The following is a 19,366-nucleotide window of genomic DNA, read 5'->3' as shown; positions in this document are numbered from 1 at the left end:
AACTTTAACCCGGGAAAATAACAGAGCCCAACTTCAAAAATCCTCATTAATCACCAATCCAAATCGTAAAACCCTCTCAAGAACAAACCAAATGCCTCCTCCTCCTCTCCAATCTGCATCAGCCTTCGCCATTAGAAGCGCCTCCTCACCTCACCAAGCCCTCAATCTCTTCAAACTCCGCATCCAAAGAAACCCCAAACCCCTCGACCCCTTCGATTTTCATGCCGCCGTCTTCGCTCTAAAATCATGTTCATCAGTCCAAAACCCCACTATCATCCCTAACCTCCATGCCCATCTCCTCAAAACCAGCCTCGTGTTCGAAATCCACGTGTCGACAGCCCTGTTGCATTCGTACTCCGTTTCATCTTTCGGCAGCGCGCGCCAACTGTTTGATGAAATTCCTAATAGAAATACTGTCACATATAATACCATGATTAGTTGTTATATTAACAATGGTGATCTTACTTCTGCTAGATCAGTGTTTAATTCTATGGAGGGGCGAGATATTGCATCTTGGTCGGCGATGATTGGTGGGTATATGAATAAAGGTTATCGGATTAATGGGTTTTTGTTATTTCGTGAAATGATGAAGGTTGACGAGGGTTTGAAGCCTGATGAGCTTATGCTTGTGACTCTTTTATCGGGTTGCGCGGGTACCGGGTCCTTGAGCCTCGCAGGGAAATCAATACATGCGTATGCAATAAGAAGTTGTATAGAAGTCAATATGCAACTTGGAACTAAATTGATCGATATGTATTCAAGGTGTGGGTGTTTGAGGAGCGCAGCTCATGTGTTTGATAGAATGCCGACTAGAAATGTTGTACATTGGACTGCAATGATTTGTGGGTTAGCAAATCATGGGCATGGAGAAGAAGCTGTGATGTTTTTTGATGCGATGAAAGAAGCGAGAATTAAGCCAAATGATATCACATTTACCGGTGTATTGAATGCTTGCTGCCACGCTGGCTTGGTTGTTAAAGGCCAGGAGTATTTTCTCAGCATGGTTGAAGAGCATAGACTTGAGCCAAGCATTCATCATTATGGATGTATCGTGGACTTATTTGCAAAAAATGGAAGGTTGGAAGATGCATATGCTATTGTTGAGAAGATGAAGGTTGAACCTAATATTATTGTGTTAACTGCGCTGTTAGCGGGTTGTAAGATGTATGAAAATTTTGAGATAGCTGAGAAGGTGATTGATCGGGTTTTGAGAATGGCGATCCCTGATGATAATGGTGGGGTTTATAGTCTTATATCGGATTTGTATGCGATGGGAGGTAAGTGGAATGATGTGGAGAAAATAAGGAGGTTGATTGATGCAAGAAATGTGAAGAAAAATAGAGGGGCTAGTTTTGTTGAAATGGAAGAACTTAGAGCTAGTGTTGGATGACTAAATCAAGTTGTAGTTCAGTAAACTCAGTAAGTTAATTATGAAATGGTGGGTAAATATATGTACTCCTGTGAGTACTTGAGAAATCATCAGCTGAAAAAACCTCAATAAAGATGCCAAAATTTCCATATTAAAGGTGCTGATGAATTCCCATTTGAGGTGGAGGAAGTACTTTATGGAAAAGGAAATTGTAGATCACTGGGCGTGGAAAATTACATTTATGCTGTACAATGAGTTCGATATGCTGCACGTCCTGATACCAAAGTCCAGCGCAGAATTTGATTGCTAAATTATTCGTTCATCTCCTGAAACAGAAGAAATATGTACTAATTTCAGTTTTTTTCATTTGTCAAAGGTTACCTTCAATGTAACTTATTTCAATTTCGTTATTAGAAGTTTGAGCTGCAGAATTGTAAATAGCCTGGGAACCATGTTATGAGGAACTGCAGTGAAGTTGAGCCTTGTATCATGTCTCATTATCGGTTGAGTTTCTGAGATTTGATGTTTATATAGTCTGCAAAATGCTAATTGTACTACTTTGTTATGTTCTACCTATGTATTTTGGACGTAGCTGGCAACTTTAAATGTATGCCTATACAGGTGAATATAGTTCTAAGATCAAATAGATATTCATTAGCTAAGAGCTATCTTGAGACTATAATATAAAATTTGGGCATCAGAATCGTTCCCTAGCTATCTTATCTGATCTCCTTTTCACATAGTTTTATCGAAACTTTCTAATCTTCTTAATTGCATATTTCTTAAAATGTATTGAGATCTAACTTAGGATGTTGGATTATGAGAGGCTTTCAACTACCGTCTTTGCTAAAATTTAAAAAAACGAAAAATAGAAAAGAAAGAACACAAGAATACATAACATTTTTCAAGCATTCATAGTAAAATAACAATGAATCCATTAAAAAAGTTTTAAAAAAGAAAGAAAGAAGAGAGAAACGAAACTCTGCTACATTTGGTCGTATTATATTCAACCAAACTGTGCGAAAGTCTTTACTTGCAGATTCTACTACAACAAAACAACCAACCTTAATAATCAATAATTGGAAAAATCTTTCACAAACTCTAGCTGAATTTTAATGCCATAAAATTGCATTTCTATTTTCTTCTCAGGTACAAATACGTCAAACCTGAAGAAAGGATTATTAATCCAACAAGAACAAGATAAGCTAGCTCCACACTAGATCCACCTTCACTTTGCAATAAAGAACCAAAATAAAAACCAGAGATACAATAGTTTCTCATCAAGTTGCATCAAAGATGCAAGTTTTTCTTATCATTAGTTGCATCGCTATCCATCACGTATCAGCAAAACATTTTGTTACATTTAGATTGCATATGATACCACATCACAACAACGCCACTCTACTTTTCTGGTGCTTTGGTGGTACCTTCACTGGTTTGCTTCGGTACTGGTTGAATCCTAACATATGGATTCCTCGTCAGTGTTTCTCCTCTTAGAGCTGCTACATATCGATCATTAGTATTTTCCTTGCGTTGAAGCTCTCCAAGGTATTCTGCTAGCCTTTCCCGGTTCACTTGCCCCATCATCTGATTCCAAATATTCATGAAACAAAAACAAAGTGTAGCTCCATATTAAAAACAGCGGACAGCCAGAATGACATTACAAGAGGACATGAAAGGTAAAATTGCAGCAGTCGAATGTATTGTCCATGGTGTTCTTGTACTGCCCGGGAACATTGACGTAAAACTATTATACATGCTCTAGATTATCGGTAAGCTGCCAAACTAAAGATGAGGCAGACACATGATATGAACCAACATCAGCAAAAGCCGTGTAAGGCATTCATCAATCAAATGCGACTACCACGTTTCCATTTCTTTTCTTTTTCGAAGGAAACCAGTGGTAATTTTAACACGGATACACCCGCTTAGTTAATCATAATATACTACGGGCCGTAATGTTTGCAGCAACATCCATCAGGGTAGTGCCTGTGTAGTTGCCATACCATCACGGCATACCTCGCTCGCAACCCATCCAGATCATTCATCTCAATGATAAAGCTACCGAACATCAAGTTTTTGCATAGGATGGCGAGGGAATATTCAGCCCCCGAAGGCAAGATATAAAGTAACAGAGCAAATGATAATCGGATATTAAAAAAAATGTTAATTAAATGAGGTTCTACATCCAAAGAAAACAGTTACGAAGTGCAAAATTGTTAAAACTTTAAAGTTGTTCGTATGATTGAGAATACACATAAATTAGTAAGCTGGCAGAACACCATCAACAAAGCCTTTATCCCAAGTCTCGAAATTTTGGGGTCGGCTACACGAATTATAGTTTTCCATTCAGTTCTACTGTCATATCAAGCTAAGCCAGAAGACAACCAAAAATGCAAATGTAACTTGGTAAATGATAAACCTAAAACTGAGGTTCATGTTAATAACAAACTAACTTTAACTCAGAGATAATAGCAAACTTTCCAATGAACTGCATTCTCCTCCTAGCGCAAATTTTAATACGGGTCGCCGATCGCTACTAGGTTGTTAAATTCAAATGATCCAAATTTCCCTTATCCACAAACCCTAGCATGCAATTCTAACCATCAAAAGGGGCGCGTATCAAGATCAATATAATACTGAAAAATAGGTTATCTAAGGTCCAATCAAACCACTGAACACTTAAAAAGTTAAGAAAGATGAGATCTTTATGCGAACCAGGGACTCAGGGCGAGCGGTCTTGCGGAGGTGGGCCTCGAGCTCCTCGTTGCGGGAGCTGGTGACCTGCATGACGCCGTACCCGATGACGCCGGGGATGACACCGCAGAGAGTGGCGAAGGCGATGAAGAAGGAGCGAGAGTCTCGGGTCTTGCGCACCATCCATCGCCACGCCTCGCTCTTCTCCCACAACAGCGACATCGACGATCTCGATCCTGGTCTCCCCCCCTCTTTCTCTCTCTCTCTCTCTGAAACCCTCGATGATGATGATGAAGATGGTGGGATCAGTTTCGGGCCCAAATGGGTGGCTTATTGGGTTGTTGGATTTGGATCCGCAAGCCCATATAAAGAGGCGCACTTTGGGTTAGGATCAGGGGTGTGCAACGGTCGGTTCGGTTCGGTTTTTATCAAAATTTGAACAACCGAACCGAACCGTCTATAATTCAAAACCGAACCGAGCTGTTGCAAGTCGGTTCGGTGCGGTTCGGTTCGGTTTGTTCGATTCTAACTTCATCAAATTTCTTATCAAACAACAAACTGTGTTAAAGAAAAAAAATATCAACAAAGTAGGAGATTATGAAGCATTAAACACTGATATAATGATATTATTTTTAACCCATAATGATCCAGAAAATGAGTTTAGAGTTTGAGTCTTTGACTCTTTGGTGATGGGTCGGGTAGGGTTTGAGATCAGAATGAGTAGTATTGCACTATATTCGGTCGGTTCGGGTTGAAAAGTTTTCAAACCGACCCGAACCGCCCTACTCATAAAACCGATTTTTTCGGGTCGGTTCTGTCGGTTTTTTCGGTTTGCACCGAACCATGCTCAGCCCTAGTTAGGATAGCATAGTACAAGTACAAAATTTCAAAACCAACAAACATAATTATGAAAAATAATCTATTTGTAATTTAATTATCAAATTTTATTTTGATAAAAAGTTTCAAAACTTTATGGGACTTGAAGTCCCGTAAAGTTTAATAACGAATTTAAACTTCACGGGACTACGGGACTCGAATTCCTAAGAAGTTACGTAAATTATTTTGTTAAAATTGACCCCCCAGTTTCAATCAACTGGCTGAATTGGGTTAATTTGACAATTAAATTCAAAATGGATCGATATTTACAATTAAGTTTCTTAATGGGTTAGGTTTTGAAAATTTGTGCCCAGTACAATGTATATCCGCTTCATTAACAGACCTCCGTTCAGCGGTTGAAAAATCCGCGAACTATTCAATAGAGCCCTCGAACAGCAGGAGGAGGAGAAGAAGATTCCAAGGGGAGAAAAATGCCGGCGACCTCCACGATGTTGGGAGCTTTGCTGGGTTTAGGGACCCAGATGTACTCCAACGCCCTGCGAAAGCTCCCTTACATGCGCCGTACTGATCAAAACCCTAGCCTCGCTCATCGATTCTCCCCCCCTTTTTCCCAAAACCCTAGCTTTTATTGATATCTTCCTGGTTTCGGTTTGGTTTTCGTTTGATTGCAGATCCATGGGAGCACGTTCTTGGGATGGGGCTGGGTGCGATCTTTGTGAATCAGCTGGTGAAATGGGATGATAAGCTCAAAGAGGACCTCGACAAGATGCTCGAAAAGGCCCGGGCTGCTAACGAGCGCAGATACTTTGGTATTTTTATCTTTTCTTTCCATTTCAATGTTTCAATTTGATCTAGATTGTTTGATTCAGTTGGTTCAATATGTATCAGAAATTTAATTTTGAAAAAAAAAACAATTTTTATCCTCAGGACATTGAAGACTTGTTTCTCTTGGAATCAATTCTTAGGCATTTGCATTATTAGCAGCTTGATAGCATGCAACGATGCTTAGACAGGGCAAACATCTCAGTCTTAGTGACCTTTCATAGTGTCTTAGTGACCTTTTCCTTGTTTCATAGTGCCTTAGCCACCATGCACTAACTAATATAGGGGCGCTCGTGCGAGGCTACTATGTAGATCTTTATCCTCAGGACATTGAAGTCTTGTTTCATAGTGTTTTTGTAACTCTGTTGTTGAAGACCACCAAGATGAATTGTGGAAAGCTAATTGTAAATGTAGCTAATTTGTTGCCCTTTTGAGATGATGAATATGTAGAGGGGAGTTGTACAGTTTGAGGGTCTCTTTTTGGTTGTTCAATTGATAGGATACTGCCTGTAAGGCATTTGTAAATATAGAGGGTAATTACTTCTTAATTTGAAACTGACATATCTTGCCCAAAAACCCACGATTTTTTTCTCTGTTTCGTTCCGGTGACAATTAATTATGCATACTTCAAAATATGCGAATTTTATGGCTTATAACTGATGATTTTTTTTTTCCATTTTCATCCATTTCAATCCAATGACAACTAATTACACATACTTCAAAATTCTAGAATTTTGTAAGTTATAACTCACGATTTTTGTCCATTTTCATCTGTTTTTCGACCCAGTGACAATTAACAATGCGTAGTTTCAAACTCGCGATTTTCAAGCGTGCTAACCCACAATTTCAGTCCATTTTGGTTTGTCCACCTAATGAAAATTAATTGATGTACTTTACAATTCACAATTTTCATGGGCCATCACCCAAGATATTTGTTTATCTTCATCCATTTTCGACCCAATGAGAATTGAGTTTTTTTCTTGAAAACAAGCGATTTTCATGGAATATATACCCACGATTTATTTTTCCACTTTTGTTTGTTTCGACCTAATGGAAATTATTTGATGTACTGCAAAATACACAATTTTCATGGGCTTGTAAACCACGATTTTTGTCTATTATTGAGCCAATGGCTACTAATTATGCATACTCTAAAATTCGTGATTTTCGTGAGTTATAACCCATTATTTTTTATCCATTTTATTCCGTTTCGATCCAATGATAATTAATTATGTGTATTTTAAAACTCGTGATTCTTAAGGGCCATAAAACAAAAGACTCGTGTCTAATTTTGCTTGTTTCGGCCTAATAAAATTTATTTGGCATAATAGAAAATTCACATTTTTTATGGGCTATAGTTTTCGATTTTTTTCAATTTTCATCCATTTTACCCAATGACAATTAAATTATTTTCTTCAAAAATCACGATTTTCACGGATTATAATTCACGATTTTTGTCCAATTTTGTTTGTTTAGCTACTGAAAATCATGAATTTTTGGCTCTGCGAAATCATTTGTTACTGATTTGTAAATGTTTCTAAATGACTAAAACTAATAAAAAAATAAAGGGTTATCCCAAAATCGTGTGTTATAACTCATAAAATCATAAAGTTTGGCCTCCACAAAATTATTTATCGAAAAGTCTAAACAACTGAAAGTGGACAAAAATCATGCATTAAGCTCATGAAATCGTGAATTTTGGCATCCACGAAAAATTTTGCCAATGCGTGAAAATGACTAAACATGCCAAAAATCGTGGTTATAGCTCGTGAAATCATGAAATTTGGCCTCCATGAAATTATTACCCATGGGTTGAAATGACTCACAATGGTCGACAATTGTGCATTATTGCTTATAAAATATTTATTTAAATATTTTGGCCTCTCCAAAATTATTTGTTAATGGGCCGAAACGAATTAAAATGACAAAATCATGTGATCTTGCTCATGATATCATGAATTTTAGGCTCAATTATTTGTCAATGAGTCAAAACAACTAAAAATGGTCAAAATTCATGCGTTATAGTTCATGAAATCGTAATGTTTAAACTCCGTAACGCTTTTTGCCAATGAGTTGAAACGACTGAAAACAGCCAAAATCGTGAGTATAGCTCATTAAATTGTGAATTTTGGACTCCACGAAATTGTTCACCAATTGGTCTAAACAAATAACAATAACCAGATATCATAATTTATAGCTCATAAAATTATGAATTTTGACTCCGCGAAATTATTTTTCAATGGGTAGAAAAAATAGTCAAAAATAGGGCGTCATAGCTCATGAAATTGTGAAGTTCGGCCTTCATAAAATTATTTGCCAAATGGTCAAAATGACTAAAAATGACCAAAAATTATGCTATGGTTCATGAAACCGTGAATTTTGATTTCTGCAAAATTATTTGCTAATGACTCTAAACGATCAAAACTAGCCAAAATCGTGCGTTATAGCTCATGACATCATGAATTTTGGTGTCCGCAAATTATTTGCTAATGTGTCAAAATGAATAACGATGGCCAAAAGTCATGGGTAGCTCATGAAATCGTGAAGACTACGCAAAATTATATGACAAAGGGTAGAAGCAACTAAAAATAACCAAAATTCATGCACTATATACCATGAAATCATAAATTTTGACCTCCGCGAAATTAGTTATAAATGGATTGAAATGACTAAAAATAACTTAAATAATGAGTTATAGCTCATGAAATTATGAGTTTTGGCCTCTGCGAAAGGTCAAAGGATTGAAATAATTTAAAATGGACAAAAATTGTGTTATAGCTCATGAATTTGTGATTTTTGACCACCACGAAATTATGTCTTTAAGTCGAAAAAACTTAAAACGATTAAAATCGTGCGTTATAGCTCATAAAACCGTGAATTTTTTTCCTCCATGAAATTCTTTGCCAATACGTCGAAACGACTAAAATGGACAAAAAATCATGGGTTATAACTTATCAAATTGTGAATTTTGACATCCACAAAATTATTTTCCAATGGTTGAAATGACTAAAAATTACCACAAATTGTGTTTTATAGCTCATGAAATTGTGAATTTTTATCGCCATGAATTTATTTGCTAATGAGTTGAAACAACTAAAAATAGCCAAAACTAATGGGTGATAGCTCATGAAATTCTGAAAATTGAACTCCGCAGTGGGTCGAAATGACTAATAATAGCAAAAACTTATGCATTGTAGCTCATAAAATCATGAATTTTGGCTTACGCAAAATTATTTGCCAATAGGTCGAAATGACTAAAAATAGGCAAAATTTGTGCATAATAGTTCATGAAAGCATGAATTTTCTACTCTGAAATTATTTGCCAATGGGTTGAAATAACTAAAAATGATCAAAAAATTCGTGCATTATCGCTCATGAAATCGTAATTTTTTTACATTCGTGAAATGATTTGTTAATAGGTTGTAATGTGACGAAAATGGCCAAATATTATGCGTTATTGCTTATGAAATTGTTATTTGCCAATGGGTTGAAATAATTAAAATAATAAAAAATTATGCCTTATATCTAGAAATCGTGAATTTTAGATTATGCTAAATTAATTGTCAGTGGGTCGAAACTACTAAAAATAGCCAAAATGGAGCGTTATAACTCATAAAATTGTGAATTTTGGCATTTGTAAAATTATTTACCAACGTTCAAAGTAACTAAAAATGGCCAATATTTGTGCATTATTGCTCATGAGCTTGTTTATTTTGGTCTCTGCAAAATTACTTGCTAATGGGACGAAACAACTAAAAATGACAAAAAATCATGTGTTATACCTTATGAAATCATGAAGTTTAGCCTATGCGAAATTATTTGCAATGAGTCAAAATATCTAAAAATTGCCAAAAATTGTATCATAGCTCATAAAATTATGAATTTTAGACTACGAAATAATTTTTCAATAGGTCTAAACAAATAAAATTTTGTAAATATCGTAGGTTATAGTTCATGAAATTGTGAACTTTGGATTGTGAAAAAATATTTTGTAGTGGGTAGAAACAACTAAAAGTGGCAACAATCATGCGTTAGCTCATGAAATTGTGAATTTTGACCTCGGTAAAATTATTTGCCAAAAGGTCGAAATGGCTAAAAATGTCCAAAAAATTGTGTTATAGCTTATAAATTCATGAATTTTGTCCTTTGAGATTATTTGCTAATCGTGAATTTTGGCTCTTCACGGCTAGGTTTTTAGAGCGCCAAGTGGAATGGAGATCACTTATGTGGACTGCACCACTGGATCTTGGTCATGATTTCCTCTGTTACTGTCACCACGTCCTCTAACTTCCTCTAAACTTCTCCGGCCTCCATCGACTATGAACACCTCCAACTCCTTCGATCTTTTGCAAAACATCCTCTGACACTACTTAAACAAAAAAATCCTATTAGGCCTATCTCTCTTAGTTTTGCACCTAGCGCTTTTGATAACCCTGACTGTAATTAAAAAATAAAAAGATAGGAAAATGCCTAGCTCTAGTCTAGGCTCAAGCCTAGGTGCTAGGCGTCGGGTTTGGCTTCTAGACTGTCTAGCGATTTTTGTAATATTGTTTCGACTTTATGGCAATTAATTATGCATACTTCAAAAATCTTCATTTTCATTGGCTATAACCCACGATTTTTGTTCATTTTCATCTATTTTGACCTAATGACAATTAATTAGGTGTAGTTTAAAACTTGCGCTTTTCAAGGGCTATAACCCACGATTTATATCCATTTTGGTTTGTCCACCTAATGAAATTTATTTGGTGTACTTCAAAATTCTCAATTCTCATGGGCTTTCCCATGATTTTTGTTAATTTTTCATCCATTTCGACCTAATGACAATTAAGCCCTTTTTCTTGAAAACTAGCAATTTTCATGGAATGTAACTCACAATTTTATTCCACTTTTGTTTGTTTTGACTTAATGGAAATTATTTGACTTCAAAATATGCAATTTCATGGGCTTATAACTCACGTGTTTTGTTCATTTTGTCCTTTTTGTCTTAGTGTTGACTAGTTATACTCCAAAAATTGTGATTTTTACGAGTTATAGCCTACTAATTTTGTCTTTCTTTATCCATTTCGAAAATTGTGAATTTTACGAGTTATAGCCCACTAATTTTGTGTTTCTTTATCTATTTCGATCCAATTACAATTGACTATGTACTTTGAACTCACTATTTTCAAGGACTGTACCCCATGATTTGTGTCTATTTTCATTTGTTTCGTCATAATAGAAATTATTTTGTATTTTTTAAAATTCACAAATTTAATGAGCTATAACTCATGATCTTTTTCATGGTTCGTCCATTTCAACCTAATGGCAATTAAATTTTTTTCTTTAGAACTTGCAATTTTCATGGGCTAAACCCACAATTTCTTTCCATTTTTGTTCGTTGTGACCTAATACAATTAATATGTGTACTTCAAAATTTCTACGTTTCATGGCTAATAACTCATGATGTTTGTCCATATTCATTCATTTTAACTCAATTACAAACTAATTATGTGTGCTTTAAAATTCACAATCTTCTTGGGTTATAACCCATGATTTTTGTCAATTTTCGTCTAACTCGTCCTAATAACAATTAATTATGCGTATTTCAAAACTCACGATTTTCCTGGATTGTAACCCACAATTTGTAGCCATTTCCATTTGTTTGACCTAATGACTTCAATTTTTTGGGGTATGTCCCACAATTTTTGTCAAATTTTGTTTATTTTAACCCAATGACAATTAAGTATCTTTTTCTTCAAGACTCGCAATTTTCATGACTACATTATGACCTATGATTTCTCAACTTCACTTATTTTGACCTAGTGGAAATTATTTGATGTACTTTAAAATATGCAATCTTCATGGGGTAGAACCTATGATTTTTGTCCATTTTTGTTGGTTTAGAGCCAATGACAAATAATTATGTGTACTTCAAAATTTGTGATTTACATGACATGTAACCAACTATTTTTGGCAATTTTGTTTCTATTCGACCCAATGAAAACTAATTTTCATGGGTTATAAGCCAAGATTTTTGTCAATTTTTGTCCGCTTCGACCTAATGACAGTTAAGTTTTTTTTATTTAAAACTCACAATGTTCATAGACTATAACTTACGGCTTCTATCCATTTTCGTTTGTTCCAACCTAGTTGATATTATTTTTCACACATTAAAATTTACTATTTTCATGGGCTATAACTCATGAATTTTGTCCATTTTGGCCCATTGACAACTATTTATGCATAATTAAAAATTTGCAATTTTCCCGAGCTATAAACCACATTTTTGGTCCATCTTTGTTTGTTTTGACCGAATGACAATTAAATTTTTGCTCTTCAAAATTTGTGATTTTCATGGCTATAACCCACGAATTTTATCCATTTTCGTACATTTCAGCCCAATGGAAACTAAGGTTTCTTTCTTCAAAATTTGTAATTTTCATAGGCTTTTCATTTTCATCCAACCAAATAACAATTAAGTATGCGTATTTAGAAATTCAGAATTTTCATGGACTATAACTCACGATTTTTGTGCATTTTGGTTTGTTTCGTCCAATGACAATTAATTTTCTTTTTTTTCAAAACTCGTGATTGCATATGCTATAACCCACAATTTCTGTTCATTTTCATTAGTTTTGACCAAGTAGAAAGTATATGGTATACCTCAAACTTCGGGATGTTTATAGGCTATAACACGCGAGTTCTTTTCCAGTTTCGTTAAAACTGACACAAATGCAGTAAACTAGGCATACTTCAAAATTTGCAATTTTTCTATAAAAAATTACAATTTTTCTATAAAAAATTACAATTTTTCTATAAAAAATTACAATTTTTCTATAAAAAATTACAATTTTTCTATAAAAAATTACAATTTTTCTATAAAAAATTACAATTTTTCTATAAAAAATTACAATTTTTCTATAAAAAATTACAATTTTTCTCTAAAAAATTACAATTTTTCTATAAAAAATTACAATTTTTCTATAAAAAATTATACTTTTTATTGGTTATAAAACACGATATAAGCATAATTTCTCCAAATACATGTTGGACACTAGCTCAAAATTCACAATTTGTGGCTTCGCCACTAGTTGACAATCTAGATGTATGACAAGTTACAAGCACACGAGGTTCCAGCATGAAAGAACACACTAACTATGATTACTCATGTATGTTTGTTAGCATAAAGAAAAGCTACATAAAGGGCGTATTTGGTTTGCTTGGAATAGAGTATGTCACACAAACCCAGAAAATCAGTTTTCTGAAAGTACTTTCCTATTTTGTTGTTTGGCTCCCAAAAAGTTTTTTGGAAATCAAAACCAAAAGCTCCAAAAACGTCGCTATATCTGGAAAAAGCCATTTTCTAGCTTTTTGAGCGGAAATTGCTGGAAAATTCATTGTATTACATTAAAATAAGGGAGCACATCATGGAGACGTTTTTAGCAAATCATCAGCTTTTCACTCTTTCCTCGAGTCTCTTGGGAAATGGCTAGCCAATACAAAAGGGTTTCTCTCATTATCTCAACCAACCAACATTTTAACACAAAACTTATTTTTAAGTGGGATCTCTTCTAATTCGCTATTCACCAAAAGTAGTAGCTCCTTGATATTCTGGTGGTGGGTCCCATTGCAACGGAATTGTTTAAGTAGGGACATCAATTTGCAGGCGATGTGACCCTTAGTTTCAGAGGTTCATTTGTCTTGTCTCCCCAAGTCACATAATTTCTTGTAACTTTTATCATGAGTTCTATATCTTGCCTTTCTACTATGAATACAGATCCTATCAGAACCACCCCTATAGGAGTGGGTGGTTTGCACCGTAAATAGAATAGCTAAATATTCCAAATTAACCCTCTTTTAACTACGCATGAATGGTATAGATCACCCAATTCTATGGGGGTGTTCTGATAGAATCACCACTCTTCTACCATGTGTGGCTACTCCCTACTTACCCTTGATTCTTAAATGAATCAGTAGACTGAAAGTGTTGATTTGATAAACTAATCACCGTCTTGCAATAAATATCACATGTCTTCAGTATTTCTAATGTGGACTGTGGGTGTTACATTTGTAGTGGGAAAAGCTTGTTGACTATGTTCAGTAGCCAAAACTAAGGATTACAGTAGGTGTTGCTGACATGAGATTTGAGTTGCCAATATAAACATGAATGGCATTAGGCCATCATTAGTGATTTGTTTGCACCACCTAACAGGGTGAGGGCTTCATTCATATCTGCATTTTAAATAAAACACCGACTCTTATACTGTAGGTTCAACCTATTCAGACTTAAAACATGCAATTAAAAAAGGAACGCTGCTTTTAAGAGTTTTCCAAGAATTCGCTGTGACAAATTGTTCTCTTTTATACATGTTGTATTGTGTGCTCAAGTATATATGCTCTCATTTTAATACCAATTTTAAAATTTACATCGAGTGAAGTGTATTTCAAACCTTTGTAACATAATGTAGTCATTTTTTACATACTTTGTACAGTTCTAACTCGAACTTTTTCTTTCTTCATTTGCAGATGATGATGAAGATTAATATTTCTTCAGTTGCAGTTTTAGTCAAGACGCATAATATCTCAAAGGCATCCCTCTCTTTCTGTGATAGCTCATAGTTAACAGGGCATGTCCAACTGTTTGTGCTTCTATTATACTGTTTTGATATTCAAGTTCCTGTTCTCAATAAGCTTGGTTTTTTTGACATTTTTTCCCCTTTGATGATATACTAGGTTATTAATGGTTGTATGAGTTCTGATTTTGCATGAAGAAATGATGTTAATAATATCCCACTCAGGCTTGATTGGTCACTAGTTCAAATGAGGAGACATGTATATCTAAGTTTATGGCTGTTAGCGGGTCAACAACCAATTGCTTGCTAAAGCTAATCTGAGAGTAGAGTATATATGGTCTGTGAGATCGAATTCAAGCCTTAGTCCAAATAGACAGGTATAATAGACTTGATATGACAAAATGGAGAAAAAAGGCCTTGCGGTTTTCTACCTGAACTTCAGAAACTTGTGCTTAGTGTCCTTTCACTTTATATCAGATCAATCAGTGTATGAGAATGACATGCTTCTCTCTACTTGTTCTTGGTTTGATAATGCCAGTCTGCTTGCTGTTTGTGCTGGCATCCCACGTCATCCTTTGAATTGGATCGTTCTAGGTTGTTTGATATTGAATTGAATGTCTTTTCCATGACATCCTACACACGGTCGGATTAACTTATTTATCTCCTATTGCGTGGAAATTCGAAAAACAATTTATTACTTCAGGTCATAATCTATATTCAGTTCCCAAATTGATTAATAGAGGACTGAACACAAAGGGCCGAAGAATTACAGATGAATCTACAAAAAAGAGTTTGGTGCCATTTTTTTATTCATATAGTTCGGTAATATTGACAGTAGCCAATATCAGCCAATATATCAGATTTTCAAATCATTTGATTGATTGGGTTCAATATGTAGAAACATTTCTCATTATCATAGTGGATCCTCAAAGAAGGGGGGTATCCTTTGATCCTAAATTGTCCTTGGTTGGAAGGAAATATTCTTCTCTTTAACAATTTCTGTAAATCTTGGGTATTTGAATATAAAGTTTCTGTGGACTCCGCGGAACACCTAATCCTCATCCTCACAACATTTCCTTCGTTATTTCGTTGATTTGTTTAGCTTTGGTCTTCTGCTTTTATGGTTCTTCGTGCATTGAGAGGTAGCCGATTTGTTGATGTGTCATTTAAATCTTGAATGCATGTTGTAGATGACCTAGATCTAGCCCACTAATTTTGATGCATGGGCCTACATTTGACTTGTGCAGCAGGCAACTTGTATACTCCAGACTCAGAGATGAGACGAAACTTCTGTGCTTACTGCCTACTACTTTGATTCAAATCTTTGGTGGGGTGTTTTCTTATGGATACAACAAATTGGTAACTTTACATTACAACAAGAGCTCACACAAGCCAGTCTGTTATGGAATATTCTCAAGATTTTAACAATCAAATCCCTTTAAGTACTATATCTTCATTTTATTGTTCACAACAATAGTAGACAAAGAACAAGTTTGACTCTGGTCACAACAGGTCCATGCAATCCCTTAATATACTATGATCATGTGAGTCCTTATATGTTATAATTTCCCTTTCTTTGATCATGTCATACCATTAGAAAGATCATCCCTTGTGATTCATTCTCGTTCTGCTTGAGGGCTCTTTGTGCATGTGCTTTGGTCTCTCTGTATGAACTTGTTTATGTTACAATTGACCCTCTTGCAGACTCAATTCATGCTTGTATTCAAAAATTGTTGCAGTTCTTAAGGTCGTAGGTACATCTCTAGACAGGAACTTAAATCGTTACTGAAATACACTACTGAAAACATGCAAGCTGGTGCCTTGTGCCTCTAACTCTCATAGAGTGGACTAGTTAGGTCAAGGCAAAATGGCAACAGTGAGTCTATCTGTTTTTACTGTCCTGGTGGAATTTAAATTTAGCAACGCATCTTTCAACTTTGCCAATTATCAGTGAATGCGAACCATTTCGCTAAACCTTTACTGTTTTGAGAAGTACAGAATAGAGGCTGAGAGCTAGTTACCATATTCAACCCAGAAGAAACTAGTATACGTTATGCCATGTAAATTTTGTGATATTGGTAGTATTGAGAAGAGTTAGAGTAGGATCTGTAGAAGATTTTTAAGTGTGAATAAATTTATGATTAGCCCTTTTGTCTGGCAATTAGTCTAGTTCAACCAGGTCGGTGTCCAGATTGGATATATGTTTAGAGTAAACGGGTCAAAACCAGTGCTTGTTGAAGCCAATCACAGAGTATGAACAGCCTTATTAGGTTAAACTCTACCCTAGTCCAATTAGCTATGAACAGGCTCAATAAAGATTTTCAGAAAAAGTAAAAGAAAGAGAGAGAAAAAAACTTATGCTTTGCATCATCCAATGTGCAAGAATGTACGTGCTTTCCTCCTTGTTTACAGTTCTAGTAATGTCCTCTCTGTGTGCGGTTCGTGCTGACATCAATCCTATATCATCCTTCGAGTTGAATCATTCTTGGTTGTTTGATGCCAAGTTGAATGGTTTCGGGTTTGGTTGGTACTAGGTACTTTCATGACATCCTGCAGTTTGGTTTACTTATTTGATGCCTAACTATGGGTTTCCACTGCCACCTACTTGCATTCTTCAAATTTTCTGTATTGCTCCTTTAATATAAGATGGTTGTTCATACATCAATATTAAGCTGATTTGATTAGTAGTCAAATATTTGTAGGCATGGAGATTATTTAGATGTAGCACTCTATTTCTTGATGCATGGGCCTACATTTGACTCCTGCTGCAGGCAATTTATATAAGCTGATAAAAACTGATATAGTCAAATTTTGGCATTTCATGAAATTTTGTTAATCCAAATCCATTTAAATACAATATCTTTGTTTCACTTTTCAATACATGGTTTTAACGGTAATCTTATCTTTCCCGGTCTATTGATTCCCTACTCTCGCGGCTGGACACACAACTAGTTTAATGAGAAGATTGGTCTATTGATTCCCTACTCTCGCGGCTGGACACACAACTAGTTTAATGAGAAGAATGGACAAATAATGGACAGGTTTGACATTGGTCACTAGAGGTTCAATAAGTTTCCTGCATTACAAACTATCATCATGTTGCAATAATTCAAGTTGGTGATTTGTTTGTTTCTCATTTTATTATGATCTTTTGTTATGACTGTTCTATACGATTAGAGAGATGATGCCTTGCTACTTATTCTCTCTAGTAAATAAATTTGTTTCTGGCACGGTTGTCCTCTCTTGTGGACTTAAACTACATGCTTGTCTACATTAAAAATTGTTACAGATCTGAAGCTGCTATGTCCTAGACAAGTTCTGAGGTATAATTTCAAAAACATAAGTGTGCAGGCTAATGCACCATGTCTTGTACCTTTGACCACAATGGTAACCAAATTACTCGTCTTTGTTCAACTGGGAAAAAAAATAATAGCAGTTCCCTTATTTGAGCTTTATCGCAGATCAACGATTGTCAAGATTTATCGGTATCTTGATTTGTTTGATCCAGGAAGGAATTCCTTGAGCCTGAACGCAAGTTGCCGATTGCATCGAAATCTTTTGGCCAATTTGGCATCCATCTCTAACCTTCAGAAGAACTTAAGACTAGGTATCTTAGGCTTTCTCTGTGAAACATCTGATTGTAGGATATATAGAAGGTGTAATTACGAGAATGTAAGTATCCAATAGTTTTGGAGTTGATTTCCTGCGGCATTTCCTGCATTTTTAAATTGCTGCAAACCAATCAGATCATGAAGTAAGCTTGTCATCCTCTTCAAAGGAACAGGAGATGATGAATCACCCAAGTTTGTTTCTTCTTAAAACGGTCAAAATTCTGCAAGTTGACAGAAATGGTTCATTATCCTTTTGGCTCATCTTGTGATGCTTTTTCCGTGACATAAACAGACAATTTGAGGTTTTGACATCGAATTCATACTCATCATCTCTATTTTAAATATGGTCAGATTGGTGAATAGATTGTTCCTTTGCTTCTCATTTTATAAGACTCTTATTATTCTCTGCTTAGCTATGCAGCTGTAAAAAAATATATGATGCCTTGTGTTGTGGCTCTATCTATGTACTCTCTGAATACTTCAAGGGCTCTACTTTCTGTGTGTGATTAATCTCTTCACATGCACTATTCCTTGTTGGTTGTCCTGCTTCATGGATTGTTACTTGATTTTCTATTTAAAAATAACACTGCAGATCTAATGTAGGTGTGCCAACATACTACAGGGCTTTTACAGGGCAGCGTTCATGAATACGTTTTTTTTTTTTCCTTATTGTTTTATTTTTATTTTTAATTCCAGTGGACTTAGTTTAAGTTCTATAACAGTTGGGTGGTGTCCAAATCTTTAGGGTCAAAACAAAGACTATATTTGCTGAAGACCTCATGGGGGCCAATTCACAGTTTTATGGATTTTTTAAGCTTTTGCTGCAATGCAAGTTTTAGTTAATTGAATTTGTTGTGATACATATGAAAGATATGATTGTTTGGTACAGAGAAGGAAGTAGAGGTAGCTATAGAGGGGTGGTTTACCAAATAATTGGCTACACCATTAAAAATATTGCAAGGAACAATCAATCAAAATCTTCCAATTAACCCATCCTTATCTAAGTTCTGCCTTTATGAGTCAAATAATATTTGGTGTAAAGGTTTTTCATCTCCTGCACTCATGCGCTAGTTTAGCTTCCCACGTATAGAGACCCTCTTGCCACAAAACAACAGTTAGCAAACTATTTTATAATGCTGAAGGTGGCTCTAATTGAGAGGTTGCTACATTCTTTTACTCTCCAAAGGAAAATGGTGCAAGAGGACACTTGGGTTCGGTGGCTCAACTCCAATCACGTCCCTTTGCTTATTGGTTTTGCATTACATTTAAAAAGAAGTGGATAAATTACACCAAAAAAAAAAAAACTTTTTTGTACTACAAGTTTTCACGGAAACTTTTCTATGCTATTTGGAGCCAAGTAATTAAGGAATTAATAACTCTTTCTTAATTTACAAGATACTCAAATATAAGAATCACAGAAGGATTTCATTTAGATAGTGTTGATGTTGAGTGATCACACCGTCAGTTATATCCGT

At 35.2% G+C, this 19,366-nt stretch overlaps 3 protein-coding genes across 3 annotated transcripts; 2 read left to right on the top strand and 1 right to left on the bottom strand.

The window, feature by feature from the left end:
* LOC109847968 (pentatricopeptide repeat-containing protein At1g05750, chloroplastic-like) lies at positions 431 to 1,390 on the top strand. Its single transcript, XM_020417200.1, has one exon. It carries the CDS (start codon positions 431 to 433, stop codon positions 1,388 to 1,390), a length of 960 nt encoding a protein of 319 aa, XP_020272789.1.
* On the bottom strand, positions 2,536 to 4,361 carry LOC109850371. Its single transcript, XM_020420389.1, has 2 exons — positions 4,088 to 4,361; positions 2,536 to 2,956 (listed from the first exon to the last, which is right to left on the bottom strand). The coding sequence occupies exons 1-2, from the start codon at positions 4,286 to 4,288 to the stop codon at positions 2,771 to 2,773; spliced, it is 387 nt and encodes a 128-aa protein (XP_020275978.1). The 5' UTR covers positions 4,289 to 4,361; the 3' UTR covers positions 2,536 to 2,770.
* LOC109849092 lies at positions 5,279 to 14,528 on the top strand. The gene is made up of 3 exons (XM_020418881.1): positions 5,279 to 5,464; positions 5,575 to 5,712; positions 14,234 to 14,528. Exons 1-3 carry the CDS (start codon positions 5,374 to 5,376, stop codon positions 14,248 to 14,250), a joined length of 246 nt encoding a protein of 81 aa, XP_020274470.1. The 5' UTR covers positions 5,279 to 5,373; the 3' UTR covers positions 14,251 to 14,528.

This window comes from Asparagus officinalis, chromosome 7 (assembly GCF_001876935.1).
Source record: "Asparagus officinalis chromosome 7, Aspof.V1, whole genome shotgun sequence".
NCBI classification, from domain to species: Eukaryota; Viridiplantae; Streptophyta; class Magnoliopsida; order Asparagales; family Asparagaceae; genus Asparagus; species Asparagus officinalis.
This window is presented reverse-complemented; position numbering and strand designations above follow the sequence as displayed.